Raw genomic sequence first — 19,060 nt, 5'->3', positions numbered from 1 at the left:
GAAAGAATTAAATTTACAACTCGATTATCTAATTAAACAGATTCTGATCAAATGGTATTTTTTAAAATTAATTTCTCATATTTCTTACTTGATTCATTTTAGGTTGTTTTCTGCCTACACCATAGATGTAATAGCAGCCGCTGGATTTGGAATAATAGTGAACTCACAGAAAAACCCCCATGACCCTTTGGTTAAAAAGGCCATTGACTTGTTCAAACTTGGTCTTACTGGCATCTACATCTTTATAGCAGGTTAGTATTGGTTTCAAATTTTGGCACAAGGTCAGCAATTTGGGGGGAGGGCCAAAGTCGATTACATCAACCTCAATGCTGAACTGGTACTTATTTTATCGACCCCGATAGGATGAAATATGAAGTCATCCCCAACAGAATTTGAACTGAGAACGTGAAGACAGACGAAATACAGCAAAGCATTTTCCCCGGCGTGTTAACGATTCTGCTAGCTCGCTTGCTTTGCAGTAAGATATTATTTTGAATATTTTCCTGTGAAATTTTTATCACTTACATTACTCTTTACTCTTTACTCTTTTACTTGTTTCAGTCATTTGACTGCGGCCATGCTGGAGCACCGCCTTTAATCGAGCAACTCGACCCCGGGACTTATACTTTTGTAATCCCAGTACTTATTCTATCGGTCTCTTTTGCCGAACCGCTAAGTAACGGGGACATAAACACACCAGCACCGGTTGTCAAGCAATGCTAGGGGGACAAACATAGACACACAAACACACACACGCATATATATACATATATACGTCGTACATATATACGACGGGCTTCTTTCAGTTTCCGTCTACCAAGTCCACTCACAGGGCTTTGGTCGGCCCGAGGCTATAGTAGAAGACACTTGCCCAAGATGCCACGCAGTGGGACTGAACCCGGAACCATGTGGTTGGTAAACAAGCTACTTACCACACAGCCACTCCTGCGCCTAGTTTAGTTTATTTTTTTCGATTTTAATGATTTTATTGTATTTTCTTCTTAGGGGTTTACATCGCTCCAAGTATTATGTTCGTTCGTATTTCGTCAAGCTTGGGAAAGGATGAGACACATTCGAGTTTAATGGGAACACGATATGTAACTAAATACCACAAAATATTTTTCATTGTCGTCTTCACGATATGAAATCCTTCCCCGGCAGATATGCAAGCACACGCACATACACACACACACGCGCACACACGCATACATATATTTGTGTATCTCTTTATTTCTGTGTTGTGTATATTGATAATAATTGTTTTTTATCTGTCAATATATCTATGAGTTTAATTTTGTCTATAAACTGCTGCAAATTACACACTATTTTGCGTATGAGTCAAACTACAGTGGAATTTACAAAGAACTTCTCTAAACAATCATCTGATGAGGGGCGTTTTGCATTTTTGATACAAGATAATGATTACACAACACCTCATCAATGTACTACGTGAGTAAAAATGTGCCGAAACAACTGTAGTGGATTTAAATAATGAATGTCGCTCAATCCATTCTCTATCATTTATCTATCTATATAAACACAACGAATGCTATAGAATTCGTGATGTATGTCCAGTAGCAAGAGCATTCCCAAATTATGATCACATCAGGTAGCCAATAACTGTATTTACATATATACATTGTTGTTTGTTTGTTCCTTCTCGAGCCATGCATGGCTCATAAGGGCCGGTTTCCCGGTTTGCTTGGCGAATAGGTTCCCCACCTGGATGTGACGCCGGTCCGTCGCAGGTGAGCTGCAAGATGCAGGAGGAAAGAGTGAGAGAAAGTTGTGGCGAAAGAGTCAGCAGAAGTTTCGCCATTACCTTCTGCCGGAGCCGCGTGAAGCTTAGATGTTTCGCTCATAAACACACACATCGCCCGGTCTGAGATTTGAACCCGCGATCCCTCGACCGCAAGTCCGCTGCTCTAACCACTAGGCCATGTGCCTCCACACGTATATACATACATGTATGTATTTACACTTATAGATATGCATATATATATATGCATATATATATGCATTTATATATGCGAATAAATTTATATTTAAATGCATATATTATCTATATATATATGTATTTAGACACACACATATATACACACGCACACATACAAACACACACACATATTCACGCATACACACAGAGAGTCTGTAAAAATAACGTAATTTGTTTTAAAAATCACATTCCAGTGCTTTTTCCGAGTACAACGATACTTTTAGCAAAATTGAATTTACTAAATTCAGTTTTTGGTAACGAAGTACTCTTCAGAAAACTTTGGAAACAACTGATAGACGATCGGAAGAAAACCCAAATGAATAATGACGTAAGTTTTCAGTTGTATTTTTTCTAATTTCCTTGAAACATCGAAGTTGGCGAAAATATAGAACTGGTTATACACGGTATAACTCTCTCTTCTGAGGCATTCATCCTTCGTGACTTCAATCTACTCCACACACATACATGCTTGTAATACCAATACGGAAACACCACTCATACATTAAACTGCACACGTTGAAACATTTTTGCAATCCTGAACTGCTCGAGTCAACTATCTTTGATCCGTACTCACGTCTCTAACAGAAAACACATAGTCGTATCAAGCACACATGATTCTTTCACTCTTAGGACCCGCTTACTACTAACCATCACTGTCACTGCATCTATTGGATTGTATTTGCGACCTTATTAAGACTATCCACCATATAACCATATGACCATGCAGGCATGGATGGTTGGTTAACAAGCCCCTTTGCAACCGTGCGATTTCAGGCTCAATCCAACTGCAAGGCACACCTTGGGTAACTGTCTTCAATTCAACTATGCCTTGTGCGTGAAGTTGGTAAATGAAGCCTGTGTGGGAACTCGTTATATATATATATTATATATATATATATATATATATATATATATATAGGATCGCGGTTTCGTTTCCCAGACCGGGCGTTGTGAGTGTTTATTGAGCGAAAACACCTAAAAGCTCCACGAGGTTCCGGCAGGGGGTGGTGATCCCTGCTGTACTCTTTCACCACTCTTTCTCCCACTCTTTCTTCTGTTGGCCTGCTCGCTTAGCCAGCGAACGCATTGTGTAACTACATCTTATGGACTGGTCGGTCACGTGATCACGTGATATATATATATATATATATATATATATATGCAGACACACACGACAGGTATTCACACAGTCTTTTCCCACCAAGTTCGACTAAACTGCTTAAGATAGCGCTCCATTATGGCCGAAGTCCAATGACTGAAATAAGAAATATATGAAACATACTCATTGTTTCTGTTTGAGTCTTAGTATCAATAAGTTTGATTAAATTATACAAATGTCATCTAATTATCTTTCTAATGAAAATTTAAATTAAATACTTGAAAATATATGTTGTAGATGCAAAAAAACCTCTTAAATCTTATGATAAAGGCTCAACTAAAGGGTCATGAGACATTATCTCTAGAGGTAGAAAAGGACCTTCAACTGGAAAATATAACTGACTGGCGAACTAAAAGAGGTATGTATATAAGTGTGTGTTTGTATGTCTGTGTATGTATGTGTGTGTGTATGTGTGATTCATACTCATGTGCTCATATCATGGCGAAACTCAGAATTCAGTGTTGTGTATATTGAAATATATCATTTGGGATGGCTTTACAGCTGGATATATATGCATAAGTATGTATGTATTTATGTATATATACATTTATGTATATACATATATATATTATATATATATATATTACACATTACCACACCACACACACACACACACACACACCACACACCACAACATATATATATATATATATATATATATGTTGCTGGATATTAATAGTTATCGCCAAGCTAATATGGTAGTCTATAAATATAAGACTAAAGCTGCCGCTGATTATCTCCAAGAGGCCATCGCCTCTAGTAGTATATGACACACGAACCTGCGTCCATTATAACCTTCGAACAGGGGAGGTCAGCCGCTTCCCCTGTTCGAAGGTTATAATGGACGCAGGTTCGTGTGTCATATAGCTAGCTAGAGGCGATGGCCTCTTGGAGATAATCAGCGGCAGCTTTAGTCTTATATTTATAGACTACCATATTAGCTTGGCGATAACTATTAATATCCAGCAACGCTGCCGTAATCTCCTTTAGAGAGACTTAGTAATTTTAATACTTCTATTATTGAAAAGAAGTGGATGTATTCCACTGAAATTAGGTAAATAAATCCTTCGAACAGACGGTCGGTAGCGATACCTGCTGGGTCTGACTACTCTGCATTGATAAAGGGCAACTACCCTGAAACATGTCTGCAGATGTCTGACCAGCAAGGGGAAGCGGCTGACCTCCCCTGTTTGAAGGTTATAATGGACGCAGGTTCGTGTGTCATATAGCTAGCTAGAGGCGATGGCCTCTTGGAGCTAATCAGCGGCAGATTTAGTCTTATATTTATAGACTACCATATTAGCTTCGCGATAACTATTAATATATATATATATATATATATATATATATCTATATATATATATATATATATATATATATATATATAAAAATTAGAAAGAACCACCTTTTATCAATTCAAAATGATATATATATTATATTGTGTGAAATTTGATTTAGTATTCTAAATTGAATTTTTTTTCTTGTAAGTTTGGATTTTATTCCCTCAAATAATAATTATTATATATATAATATATATCATAATATTTCTGCATTATTTATTTTATTTACATTTGATATTTGTCCTTATTATTTGTCGTTAACACATTTCGGCTTATATACCTTCCAGCCTTCATCAGGTGTCTTGGGGAAATTTCGAACCTGGGTTCTCATTCCTGGGGTATTTTCGATGTTGTTGTTATTGTTGTTATTATTGTTATTATTATTATTATTATTATTGTTGTTGTTGTTGTTGTTGTTGTTGTTGTTGTTGTTGTTGTTATTCAGGTCATTGCCAGGAATCGAACTTGGAATCTTGGGGTTAGTAGCCCGTGTTCTTAACCAAGACACCTGATGAAGGCTGGAGGGTATATCAGCCGAAACGTTGTGTTAACAACAAACAAGATGAGGACAAATATCTATCAAATGTAAATAATGTAAATAATGTACATAATTCCGCATTTCTTAAATATAGAACTATAATATTTCTGATTTTTTATTTTCCATAGGAATTACCGACGATGAAATTCTGGCCCAATGTGTGGTACTTTTCTTATCTGGTTATGAAACTACAGCTTCTGCTCTTAGTTTTTTCACGTATTTAATGGCAATTAATTCTAAATCTCAACAAAGATTATACGAAGAGATTGTAGATAGCTTGGGGGAGGTAAGTATAGTACAACCATTTAGAAAATTTCATTGTTAGCTTGAATATTCTCTGTGTTTTAAGCGCGACCATATACCAAACGTGAAAGTGTATGGCATAGTGGTTAGGGTGTTGCATTCACGACCGAAAGATCTTAGTTTCGATTCCCGGACCGGGCTGTGCGTTGTAATCTTCAGCAAAATATTTCATTTCAGGTCATTTCAGTCTATTCGGCTGTAAATGAATAAACTTGTGATGGACTTGCATCCCGTTCAGGGGAGATGTGATCTCGGTTACTTATACGCCGTAGAAACCGGACAATCATCCCTTTGGATCAAGGACGCGCAACAGTAATATCCAGGGATGGACATGACGCTTTTTCCATATTTTTTTCATTGTATTTAATTGTTTATGTTGTCAGATCGCTCTTGAGCGCTACTGGTAACATGTAAGTCAGTACAACTTGTCGCATGGTGAGGAGGGTGATTGTCTTTGCGGGACGAAAAATAAGTCCCGTCAAAGGGCGGATACTGTGTAGACAACGGCCAATACAACAAGTACCTTGTCGCTGTGAAGTGCTTGTGTGCTCCATTGACTCGGTGAGCTATGCTGGAGGGAGAGAAATCTTCAAGCACATCTTACCAAGCCAGACAGGTCGAAGGGTAAGAGACAAACAAAACCTTAACGACAATAAATCGAAGCGTCGGTAGCAGGGCGTGGATTTAGTTATCGGCAGGATGTCATGCCGAGGATCTTGAATACAAGATAATGGATGACAATGCAGAAAACTGCACACGTTTCTTTGGATTCAAGTAGCATGTGTTCGACATTTTAAGTCGAAGATCGAATTGTGAAGTGTTGTCACGTTGTTCTCTGTCACCTGAGGCCATTCGATAATTTTCGTTCTTTCGTTACCCATTGAGTGAAGGTGGTTTACCATTTTTTTTTTTTATCACAGTCCATCCGCTCGGCCAATTCTCTGGTCGTTTGACCGGAGGAAGTCTATTCAATCGTTCTTCAGTTGGTCGACCGGTATGTGATCCGTCCTTGAGGTAAAAATTCCCATTTTTGAAGCGCGAAAATCAACGGCAGGCGGTATTTGAGGCATTGCTTCTTCTCCATACACAGCATAAATCTTAGGAGCAACCTTGACGAGCATAACACCCCGATTATGTACAAAAAGCAAACGGTGTCAAAAATGCTTAGTTTTGTCCACTTGACATCCCATTTTAATGATCTGAAAATGCCCTCCAGCCTTCATCAGGTGTCTTGGGAAATTTCAAACCTAAGGTATTTTTCGATGTTGTTGTTCTTCTTATTGTTGTTGTTGTTGTTAGTATTATTATTATTATTATTCGGGTCAGTGCCTGGAATCGATCTCGGAATCTTGGGGTTAGTAGCCTGCACGCTTAGCCACTACACCATATACATATGGACCGAAACGTTGTGTTAACAACAAACAAGATGAGGACAAATATCCGTCAAATGTAAATAATTTAAATAATGTACATAATTCCTCATCTCTTAAATATAGAACTGAACGACAGTTTAGTTTTATATTTTTTATATCTCTATCACAGGTTCAGTCACATATTTTCTTGCATTTAACTGACTGTGTTGGCTCTAACATAAATTTCAGTTTTATCGATCACTTTTTTATTGAACATATAAATTAAGGGACAAAACGTGACACAGCATCAACACCAATGTTTTGTATATCGATGCACATATTTATATAGATAATTAATATTGTTACGTTTATATATTTCTTGTGCAAGATTTTTTATGTGAAATCGTGTGTTGAAACAGATATTGTTGTATTTCGGAATGGTCATTTTGCCAGTTTAGCCAATACAAAATGGCTGACGATTAGTAAGGAGAGACACACAAATAAGAAAGAAGAAAGCAAAGGACCACTGATACAGTCACAGGAGTGTGACGAAAGAACTCTGGTCGAAATAAGATTAAGATTAATGTAAAAAATAAATAACACTGAAGCAAAGTAACACCAAATATATAGTGCGTGTGTTTTTATTGGCTAAACTGGCAAAATGACCATTCCTAAATACAAAAATTAATATTGTTATATTCATATTACTTTTGTGTTCTAGGATCTTCCAACTTATGATAATATTCAGCAATTACCTTATCTCAGTATGTGTTTCGACGAGACAATGAGGATGTATCCCATTCTAAATACGTACGTTTCTCTTGCATTTGTTTTTGTTACAGACATAACTCCAGCATCGGTTATTTAATCGATCTGCAAGCATGCGTACACTCACATATATATGTATGTATATATATATATATATATATATATATATATTATATATATATATTATATATATATATATATATATATATATATATATTATATATATATATTTTTATATTTATATAATATATATATATATATATCGGGTGGCTTTTACGCTAGCTTGTGGAGGGCTCTCATTGGGCCTTGGACGCAACAATGACAGTGCCTGCATGAGAGTACATATGAAATTATATCAAACTTGACAAATATTTTTCAAGCAACGAACAATTTTCATCAAAACAATGACATAATTTGACAACTTGGAAATTATTGCAAAGCTGCATGATAAATAACATTACTTTGTCTTCCCATTCATGGATCAGCACATTTTTCTGCCTAACCTCTTCTCTTCTGTGTGTGTGTGTGTGTGTGTGTGTGTGTGTGTGTGTGTGTGAGTGTGTGTGTGTGTCTACCTCTCTTTCTGTCAAATGTTTTCAACCATCACCATCATCAGTACCATCATCAGTACCATCGCCACCACAACTGCCATACACACTTGAATCAGACTTCTGACTCCACTACAATCAATAACATTGACTTCGCCGCCTTCCTCTCCACCACTATCACAACTGTCGTTTATTATCACCGTCAACCCTGATCGCCTCGGTACCACCACCACCACCACCATCATCATCATCACCGTCGCCTCCGCCTCTATCACGACTACAGCTCATAGTAAGGTCCATATACACTTTTCTACTCTAAGCCCGAACTTTTAGGGGAAGGAGCCAGTCGATTAGATCGACCCCAGTACTCAACTGGTACTTAATTTATCGACTCTGAAAGGGATGAAAGGCAAAGTCGACCTTGGCGGAATTTGAACACAGAACGTTAAGACAGACAAAATATTGCTTAGCATTTTGCCCTGCATGCAAACGTTTCTTATTTCTTTACTGCCCATAAGGGGTTACACACAGAGGGGACAAGCAAGGACAGACAAACGGATGAAGTCAATTATATCGAGCCAGTGAGTAACTGGTACTTAATTTATCGACCTCAAAGGATAAAAGGCAAAGTCGACCTCGGCGGAATTTGAACTCAGAACGTAGCGGCAGACGAAATACCTATTTCTTTACTACCCACTAGGGGCTACACACAGAAGGGACAAACAAGGACAGACAAACGGATTAAGTCGATTACATCGACCCCAGTGCGTAACTGGTACTTAATTTATCGACCTCGAAAGAATGAAAGGCAAAGTCGACCCCGGCGGAATTTGAACTCACAACGTAACGACAGACGAAATACGGCTACGCATTTAGCCCGACGCGCTAACGGTTCTGCCAGCTCGCCGCCTTTAGTTTGGTTCATATAAATCAGCTGTTCCGACTTTTCAGGCGGATCATTACACTGAAGATACAACATGAATGTGTAATGAAAATGTGAATATCTTCTTGACCTGGACTTTTGGGGGTGCGAGAAGCAATCACTTTCCGTTGCTTTAATAATCCAGATTCTACCAGTCAAAGAAACACAAAACGCAGACGTAAAAAAATAGATATACTTTATTGTTTATACGGTGGAGAAATCAGTGGTAATCTGATATCTTGGTTCTGGGCGCCAAGGCTGAAAGTTAATCTCTTGTAAGGTTACAATGTTCAGCCGCTAAAAACAGAACGGGTTATTAAAGATGGCGGCGGAAAATGAAGACGACGTTGTCTGCAACAATTTGGTAAAAAACCTTCGGCCGACTGCTATCAAAGCTGGACAGAGAGAATATAACGTCTGCTGGTATCAAAGGCCTTCTGCTGTCTCTGCTGTCTCTGCTGGACGCTGATGGTCAAGGTTTTTGCGTTCCCTTGCCTCTTTTCTAAGGGTCACTTTTCCTAGCCAATCAGCTAATTCCACGATAGCAATATTCCCTTTTGTTGATGAATGAAAACACGCGCGAATCAGAAAAGGGCGTTGCGCGGCGCGCTGTGTTTATAGCGTCACTACAAAGGCTCCCCCACGAGTGCGTATGCACGAAGCAACTTCTTGTAGTGACTGAAAAACTCATGGTGGATACCAGACAACCAAAATAGCACACAATATAATACATTAAAACAACAACAAAAAAATTCACCTAAAAGGTAAAGAGAAAAAATACTCAAATGAGCAAAGTTCAATGAGTATTGGAACTGTCACTGGGAAGTCAATTGAAAATGTCAAATATAAATAGTTTTGGAAAGTTTTTTTCGGCCAGTGAACAGTTCTGCCTGACCTCGTAACATAAGGTCTGTTCGAGGCAGGCTGCGACGACGAAGGTGGTGTTGTCGATGTTGGTGTTGATAATGGTGCATGTGTAAATAGTGGGTGTCAAAGGTGCATGTGAAGGTTCAACGATGGTTGTGGCAGTGGGGTCATTAAAAGATGTGGACACCTCAAATATGCCCTTTTAGACGATCTACGGAGACGGTCTCCGAACGACCGTTAATTTCAAGTTTGAATACTTCGGCGTGCGAGAAATCACACGAAAAGGTCCTTTATAAGAGAAAACAGAGGTCCTTTGACAGAATCATCACGAATATAAAACATGCGTCCAAGAATTAGGTCTGATGGCACACTAGAAGGAGGATTTTGGTGTCGAGGGTCCATAGGAGGAAGGGCAGAAAAATATCTGCGTAATCGAGCAACATAAGACTCTAAATTAAGAGACTGTGACTTGTCTGGCACCAACATCGTACCAGGCAATGCCAGTGTGGTACCATACAAGAGCTCGGCAGACGAAAAACCAAGGTCTGCTTTAATCGCAGTCCGACATCCAAGCAGGACGATCGGTAGAAATTCAGTCCATGACTGTGGATTCGGCGAGGCACGCAACAAAGCGGCCTTAAGTGCCTATGGAAAGGAACGCCCACCATCCCATTAGAAGGGGGGCGGGTGGTAACTTGTGGTGCGTATATGATGCATCCCCAGGATTCGTGATAACTCACGAAACAATGCAGACTCGAATTGTCGACCACGATCTGTGTGTTAAACTGTACGGTACACCATACCGCGAAATTCAATTAGATACGAAAGCCCTCGCAACAGTTTCAGCTGAAATGTCTGCTATAGGAATAGCTCTTCCCGGCCAGCGTGAAAAGCGATCAATACAAGTTAAAATGTATGAGAACCCGCGACTCACAGGCCATGGTCCAACCAAATCAAGGTGGATATGGCGAAAACGGGCTTCAGGAGAGGAAAATTGTCCAAGTGGAGCACGAAGTGTTCTATGGACTTTAGCACTCTGGCACCTCAAACAAGAGCGTGCCCAAGAGGTAATTGATCGTCGCATATTGGGCCAGAAGAACCGAGCAGTAACAAGCTTTACTGTGGCGAGATACCGGATGTGACAGTGAATGAAGAGCATCAAACACAGAACGTTGATGTTTCTCAGGTACTAATGGTCTAGGTGAACCGGTAGAAACGTCACAAAGAATAGAGCCTTCCGCTGTAGGGAGCGGAAGGTAGGCAAACCTGCAGTTAATAAACCTAGGTGAAGCTAAATCCAACTCCTCTAAAGGTTGTTGGTCCTGCGAAATAGCAGTTAAATCAATTGCTGCAGGAGAGGAAATGGAATTGACAGCGAGTCTAGAGAGCGCATCAGCCGGGATGTTCTCCGTCCCTGGCACATGCCTAATGTAACTTGTAAATTGAGAAATATAGTCCAGGTGACGGAAAGCACGAGGAGAGAGTTTATCCGTTTTAGAAGATAGTGCAAAAGTAAGGGGCTTGTGATCAGTATAGATCACAAACTCTCGTCCCTCGAGCTGGTATTGAAAATGCCGAACTGACAGATAGATCGCTAGTAACTCTCGATCAAAAGTACTATATCTGCGTTCAGCTGGCTTTAGCTGACAAGAAAAGAAAGCTAAAGGTTTAACTTCACCCTCTACGGTGTGCTGCAAAACAGCGCCAATTGCAGACTCTGATGCGTCCACAGATTAAGTAAGTGGAGCATTAGGAGCCGGATGTGCCAAAATAGGGACTGAAGCTAGTTCCTTTTTAACTAAATTAAAGGCAGATAGTGCTTCAGCCGAAAGAGCAAGACGGGCGTCCTTCTTGGAATTGCCCTTTAGCATCTGTGTTAAAGGTAACAACTTGTCCGCCACACCGATCTATGAAACGTCTATAGAAATTTACTATGCCTAAAAAATGGCGAAGTTGACGCAAAGAAGAAGGTGGTGCGATGCGCTGAATAGCATCGACTTTGGATGAGAGTGGTTTGATTCCTCTCGAGTCAATATAATGACCGAGAAAATTAAGAGATGGTTGCCCAAAAACAACACTTGTCTGGATTAATGCGAACACCATAGTCGCGAAGACGCTGAAAAAGCTGAGACAGTGCAGGAGATGATTTTCATGCGTATCACTTGCGATTAGAATATCATCGACATACGCGAACACAAAATCAAGTCCGCGAACAACTTCATCTATAAACCGTTGGAAAGTACTAGTGGCATTCCTCAAACCAAAACTCATAAATAAAAATTCGAAACAGCCAAAAGGAGTAGTAATTTTGTGTTTTAGGAATATCGTCTGAGTTGACCGGTATTTGATGGTAGGCACGTATGAGGTCAACCTTAGAAAAAATAGTACAGCCATGTAAATTTGCCCGAAAAAAATCGTTTAAAATCCTTATGGGATATTTGTCCGGATCGTCACCGAATTTAGACGCCGATAATCTCCCACCGGGCGAAAATCTGTATCCCCTTCTTACTAAATGAAGGGGAGATGCCCATGGACTGGTGGAGGGGCGTATCAGACCGAGCTGGAGCATATGCTCAAACTCAGCCCTAGCAGTTTTAAGTCGATCAGTTTGCAAGACGCCTTGGACGTGAAAAAACAGGAGGTCCAGTGTTGTTATAAAGTGTCGTGTCGAGTGTAATGGCTTAGCCACCCTAAAGGTAAATCATATAGCTCTGGAAAAGAAGCTAAAAGAGAGTGAAAAACATCTCCAGATGTACCGACAAAAAATGTCGGGCTAAGAGCTAAATTGGTAGATTCTCCGGTCGGCGTGGAGAGTGTAGTCGAACTATCGACCAACCTCCGACGTCTGACATCTACCAACAAATCAAATTATCCAGAAAATCCGCACCTAAAATAGGATGCGGAATGTCGGCAATGACAAAAACCCATTGAAAGTCTCGACGAAGATTAATATCAAGGCGTAACGAGATCTGACCGAATGTGGCTATTGGTGACGAGTCAATAGCGTGCCAGATGACGTTAGATCGTTTTGGCCGCCTTCGGTTGTGCAACGCAGTGGCCAATACTGCAACAAGAACCAGTGTCCACCATGAAGTTTTTCTTCGACACTAGATCCTTAACAAAGAATGCACGATAACTAGAAAATGTGTGGAGGAAGTTGACGTGCTCAAATTCTCCGAATCTAGTTTAAAGACTTATAAGTGCATGGCTGTGTGCACCTATGTGCATTCTCTCCATACTGGAGTGGTACCAAACACAGTCCAGACTTAGACTGTGTTGATCTCGAGGATGAACGACTGCGACTCCGCGATTTTGAAGATCGCTTACCATCGCGACACATCGCGTCCATCTTTTAGTGAGGGTTTCTATTAGTTTAGAAAGCCCCTCAATTGAGGCCGAAGAAGTTTGTGAACAGGCACAAGCAGACCGTGACTGATGTTGAACGGCAAATTCAACCATCTTATCAGCCATCGTTGCTATTTGGTCCCTGTATTTGTCTCTAAGCCGGTTGCCAAAACGGTCTGTATATAGGCGGGCAACTCGAAAAAAAAATCTTCCGAAGGAGGGGGGCGTCTGATGCATTACCACTTAACTCCCTCAGTCTTCGTAAAATTCTGACGGAGTCCTATCTCCTAGTTCCTCATCGGCCATTAATTCGTTGAAAACGACTTTCCTCGCTTCGTGTATTTCTTTTCTCTACCTCTAAATTTAACAGACGCATAAGTAGCGCCTGGACTAGGGTCTGTGATAAGGTCTCTTGCTGTAGATGCCAGTTGAGGCGGCATGCACCATAAAGGATTTGCAACTGCTGCTCGGGAGTAATACTTTGTGCACGAAATTGTGCCTCTAACTGTGAAAACAAACCACAGTGTGGCATCACCTGTAAAAGTAGGTAATGAACCCATAAACATTTTGTAGCCTTTTATTCACTAGATGACTCTGTCAAATGGAAAAAAGAAAACTGACAACGAACCAACGCTGAACAGACGCAACAAGGAAAAACAAAGGGAAAAAGAAAAGGAAGAAAGAAAGAAAGAAATAAAGACCAACAATTGAACCAATAAATTTTGAATGTGCAATTTACAAAAAAAAATGTTTTTTCTTTTGTTTTTTTTTGTTTGTACTGTGTGCACAGAGAATAGAAAAAATTATTATCTTTTTTTGTTTTACCAACCTTCGTCGCGTTTTAATCGAGAAAAAAAAATTTCTTCTCTTTTTTTTCTTCCGTGCGTGAGTGCAGATGAAGAAACAAACTGTTGAAAGTGACTGGAAAACAGGTTGGTCGTGTTTCAGACTTGGCAGAAAAACTGGATTTTTTTCTTTTTGTTGAGTGTTCTCTGGAACTTCGGGGTCACCACTGTAAGGAAAATGTGAATATCTTCTCTGGACCTTTTGGGGGTGCGAGAAGCAATCACTTTCCGTTGCTTTAATAATCCAGATTCTACCAGTCAAAGAAACACAAAACGCAGACGTAAAAAAATAGATATACTTTATTGTTTTATACCGGTGAGAAATCAGTGGTATATCTGATATCCTTGGTTCTGGGCGCGCAAGGCTGAAAGTTAATCTCTTGTAAGGTTACAATGTTCAGCCGCTAAAAACAGAACGGGTTAAAGATGGCGGCGGAAAATGAAGACGACGTTGTCTGCAACAATTTGGTAAAAAACCTTCGGCCGACTGCTATCAAAGCTGGACAGAGAGAAATATACGTCTGCTGGTATCAAAGGCCTTCTGCTGTCTCTGCTGTCTCTGCTGGACGCTGATGGTCAAGGTTTTTGCGTTCCCTTGCCTCTTTTCTAAGGGTCGCTTTTCCTAGCCAATCAGCTAATTCCACGATAGCAATATTCCCTCTTCTGTTGATGAAAACACGCGCGAATCAGAAAAGGGCGTTGCGCGCGCGCGCTGTTGTATAGCGTCACTACAAATGTTTCTAGTATAACACATAATACACAAAGAGTGTGTAATTCAGTTAATCAAAGAATTAGAAAACAAAACAAGCCATAGAGACGGACAAAGACTTCGTTTAAAATCTCTCTCTCTCTCTCTCTCTTTATCTATCTATTTATCAATTTCTCTCTCTCTCTCTTTATCTATCTATCTATCTATCTATCTATCTGTTTGCCTGTCTGTCTGTTTGTCTGTTTACCCATCCATTCATGCACCCATCCATCCATCCACCCATCCATTAATCCACGCATCCATCTACCCATCCATCCACCCATCCAACGCTGTCTCTCTCGCTCTCTCTCGCTCGCTCTCTCTTTCTCTCTCTCTCTCTCTCTCTGGGTATCTGTGTTTGTGCAGTAACAATTGATAGTTAATCTAGAACTTTTGTTAATTTTTTGTCAATTTCTGTTAACTATCAACCGTTGTTTCAGAGCTGTTCGTCAGTGTAAAAAGACTTGCACGGTAAAAGGTACAAAGATACCCGAAGGATTATCTGTTAGAATCTCTATCGATGCTTTACATTATGATCCGAAATATTGGCCAGAACCAGACAAATTTATTCCAGAAAGGTAACACTTTAAATTACCTTACTATATATTTCTTTACTACCCACTAGGGGCTAAACATAGAAGGGAAAAACAAGGACAGACAAAGGGATTAAGTCGATTACATCGACCCAGTGCGAAACCTGTACTTTATTTTTCGACCCCGAGAGGATGAAAGGCAAAGTCGACCTCGGCGGAATTTGAACTCAGAACGTAACGACAGCCGAAATACCTATTTCTTTATTACCCACAAGGGGCTAAACACAGAGGGGACAAACAAGGACAGACATAGGTATTAAGTCGATTACATCGACCCCGTGCGTAACTGGTACTTAATTTATATCGACCCCAAAGGATGAAATGCAAAGTCGACCTCGGCGGAATTTGAACTCACAACGTAACGCAGACGAAATACCGCTAGGCATTTCGCCCGGCGCGCTAACGTTTCTGCCAGCTCGCCGCCTAAATTACCTTACTATATTCATTTAATGGGCACCACCTTAGATGTATGGTTAAATAGTTTGATTCACATCTGAGAGGTTCTAAGTTCCATCTTAATATGCGTTATCTCGAGTAAATGTCTTCTATACTCTTTTTACTCTTTTACTTGTTTCAGTCATTTGACTGCGGCCATGCTGGAGCACCGCCTTTAGTCGAGCAAATCGACCCCGGGACTTATTCTTTGTAAGCCCAGTACTTATTCTATCGGTCTCTTTTGCCGAACGCTATGTGACGGGGACGTAAACACACCAGCATCGGTTGTCAAGCAATGCTAGGGGGACAAACACAGACACACAAACACACACACACATATATATATATACATATATACATATATACGACAGGCTTCTTTCAGTTTCCGTCTACCAAATCCACTCACAAGGCATTGGTCGGCCCGGGGCTATAGCAGAAGACACTTGCCCAAGATGCCACGCAGTGGGACTGAACCCGCAACCATGTGGTTGGTTAGCAAGCTACTTACCACACAGCCACTATGCATACAATACTTTAGTTTTAATAAATAAAACTTAAACCGTTATGTCAGTAACCTTGTGTAACAAAGTAAGTGTTATTTCATACTTGCTCCAATCTAGAAATCAGAGGAAATTACTGCTATTCCCCTTTCAAAATTGCTTTTGTGACCCGGACATCGGAAATCAATGTTTTGAAACTGACTAATTTTCCATTACATTTCAGATAAAATCAGCACTTTATAGTTAATATTCTGTTCAATATCACAGGTTTGCTTTTTGTCTTTGGTCAGTAAGTGTTATTTCCTATTTGCTTCTAATTAGAAATCAAAGAGAATTACTACTGTTTCCTTCAGATTTTGCTTTGGTGACGTGGATATCAATGCTATAAAACTGACCAATTTTCCATTGCATTTAAATAGGATTCAGTGCTGTTTGCTGAATTAGAAATATCGTTGTAGCAAATACTCTGCTCAATGCTAAAGATCTTCTTGTCAGTTGCTTGATCTTAACCACTTGAGAATATCACTTCGTGGCTGACAATATGTGCATCTCTGATCATGAGCAGGAGTAGTCAAGGAGCACCAAAGTCATGTGTTGACGGGAGATTCCTTGGGGTTTTAATAAATGTACAAAAGCAAAGTTTGAAGGAAATCTTGGCAGTTTTTCATACTTTATAAGGGTTTTGTTGTTTGTTCGTTCTTGAGCCATGCCTGGCTCATGAGGGCCGGTTTCCTGGTTTCTTGGCGTATAGGTTCCCCACCTGGACGGGACACCGGTCCATCGCAGGTGAGCTGCAAGATGCAGGAGGAAAGAGTGAGAGAAAGTTGTGGCGAAAGAGTCATCAGAAGTTTCGCCATTAGCTTTAGTGTTTCGCTCATAAACACACACATCGTCCGGTCTGAGATTCGAACCCGCGATCCCGCTGCTCTAACCACTAGGCCATGTGCCTCCACACTTTATAAAGGTAAGCAAATAGGAAATAAATCGTAACAACCTCTTATACTTACATAAAAGTTAATTATTTTGCTAGTTAGAAATTTCTATCCCTCTCTAGCCTCATCACCATCGTCATCATCATCATCATCATTATCATCAAAAGTAACAACCACAACAACAAATAATATGGGACTGCTTGTCGATGTATGTTTGTTATTTACAGATTCACTGAAGAAGCAAAATCTCAGCAAGTACCGTTTAGCTACTTACCATTTGGTGCAGGACCAAGGGCGTGTCTAGGAAGGAGACTGGCCAAGCTGGAGTTCAAGATAGCAGCTGTTCAAATGATTCGGAATTTCAAAATTCTTCCGACGGAGAAGACCGAAGTAATTTCCGTATTTTTGTCCGTAAAATTGAAATGTATTTCTTTTTTTATCTTTTATTCAAAATAAAACTCAATGAAGCAAGCTGGTGCAATCGTTAGCGAGTCGGACAAAGTGCTTAGCTACATTTCGTACGGCTCTTTATGTTCTGAGTTCAAATCCCGCCGAAGTGAGTTTTGCCTTTTATCCAAAAAAGATTGATAGAATAAAGTCAGAGTATAGGCGCAGGAGTGGCTGTGTGGTAAGTAGCTTGTTTACCAACCACATGGTTCCGGGTTTAGTCCCACTGCATGGCATCTTGGGCAAGTGTCTTCTACTATAGCCTCGGGCTGACCAAAGCACTGTGAGTGGATTTGGTAGACGGAAACTGAAAGAAGCCCGTCGTATATATGTACGACGTATATATATATGATGCGTGTGTGTGTTTGTGTGTCTGTGTTTGTCCCCCTAGCATTGCTTGACAACCGATGCTGGTGTGTTTATGTCCCCGTTACTTAGCGGTTCGGCAAAAGAAGCAAAAGAGGCCGATAGAATAAGTACTGGGCTTACAAAAGAATAAGTCCCGAGGTCGAGTTGCTCGATTAAAGGCGGTGCTCCAGCATGACCGCAGTCAAACATTATACATACATACATACAAACATTATACATACATACATACATATATACATACATACATGCATACATACATGCATACATGCATACACACATACATGCATACATACATTCATACATTCATACATACATACATATATTATATACATACATACATATATATATATACATACATACAAACATGCATACATATATACATACACACATACATACATACATACATACATACATACATACATACATACATATATATATATACATACATACAAACATGCATACATACATACATACACACATACATACATACATACACACATACATCATACATACACACACATACATACATATATACATACATACATACATACATACATACATACATACATACATACATACATACATACATACATACATACATACAAATATACATACAATCAAACAAACACAAATGTCTGTTTTAACAATCTGTTTTCTATTACAGAACCCACTCATGTTCAGCGATCACTTTCTGTTGGATGCTAAAAATGGAGTCTGGGTGAAATTTGAACGGAGGTGCTGAAAAGGAACTACCATAAAGCCAAATCAATCACTTATGAAATTATATAAAAATGATTTACTGTATTATCATATAATAAAATAACAAATATTCGTTAATCAATATGAAATTAGAAAATGTGTGTTAAGATAATTTTAATAAATATTCGTTATTTAATTCAGCCGCCATTCCTTGTTAGTAAATATTGTACTGAATAGTCAAAAGGAGAAATATGCACTACAGAGGTAATATGAGTGTAATCCCAGGCAGTCACACACGCATACACGCGTACACACATACGTATGTACATACATACATAGATGCACACCAACACA

The 19,060-nt window shown here is 39.6% G+C and overlaps 1 protein-coding gene across 1 annotated transcript in view; it reads left to right on the top strand.

The window, feature by feature from the left end:
* Positions 1-18,839, top strand: part of LOC115228176 (cytochrome P450 3A15-like) — a 35,846-nt gene extending 17,007 nt beyond the window's left edge. Inside the window, exons 7-14 of the mRNA XM_036498866.1 lie at positions 103-251; positions 2,191-2,324; positions 3,393-3,513; positions 5,162-5,319; positions 7,410-7,498; positions 15,172-15,309; positions 17,419-17,581; positions 18,672-18,839. Coding sequence (XP_036354759.1) covers positions 103-251; positions 2,191-2,324; positions 3,393-3,513; positions 5,162-5,319; positions 7,410-7,498; positions 15,172-15,309; positions 17,419-17,581; positions 18,672-18,749 — 1,030 coding nt within the window. The 3' untranslated portion in view covers positions 18,750-18,839. The remainder of the gene's footprint in view (positions 1-102; positions 252-2,190; positions 2,325-3,392; positions 3,514-5,161; positions 5,320-7,409; positions 7,499-15,171; positions 15,310-17,418; positions 17,582-18,671) is intronic.
* Positions 18,840-19,060: the final 221 nt, after the last annotated feature.

This window comes from Octopus sinensis, unplaced genomic scaffold, assembly GCF_006345805.1.
Source record: "Octopus sinensis unplaced genomic scaffold, ASM634580v1 Contig09729, whole genome shotgun sequence".
NCBI classification, from domain to species: Eukaryota; Metazoa; Mollusca; class Cephalopoda; order Octopoda; family Octopodidae; genus Octopus; species Octopus sinensis.
This window is presented reverse-complemented; position numbering and strand designations above follow the sequence as displayed.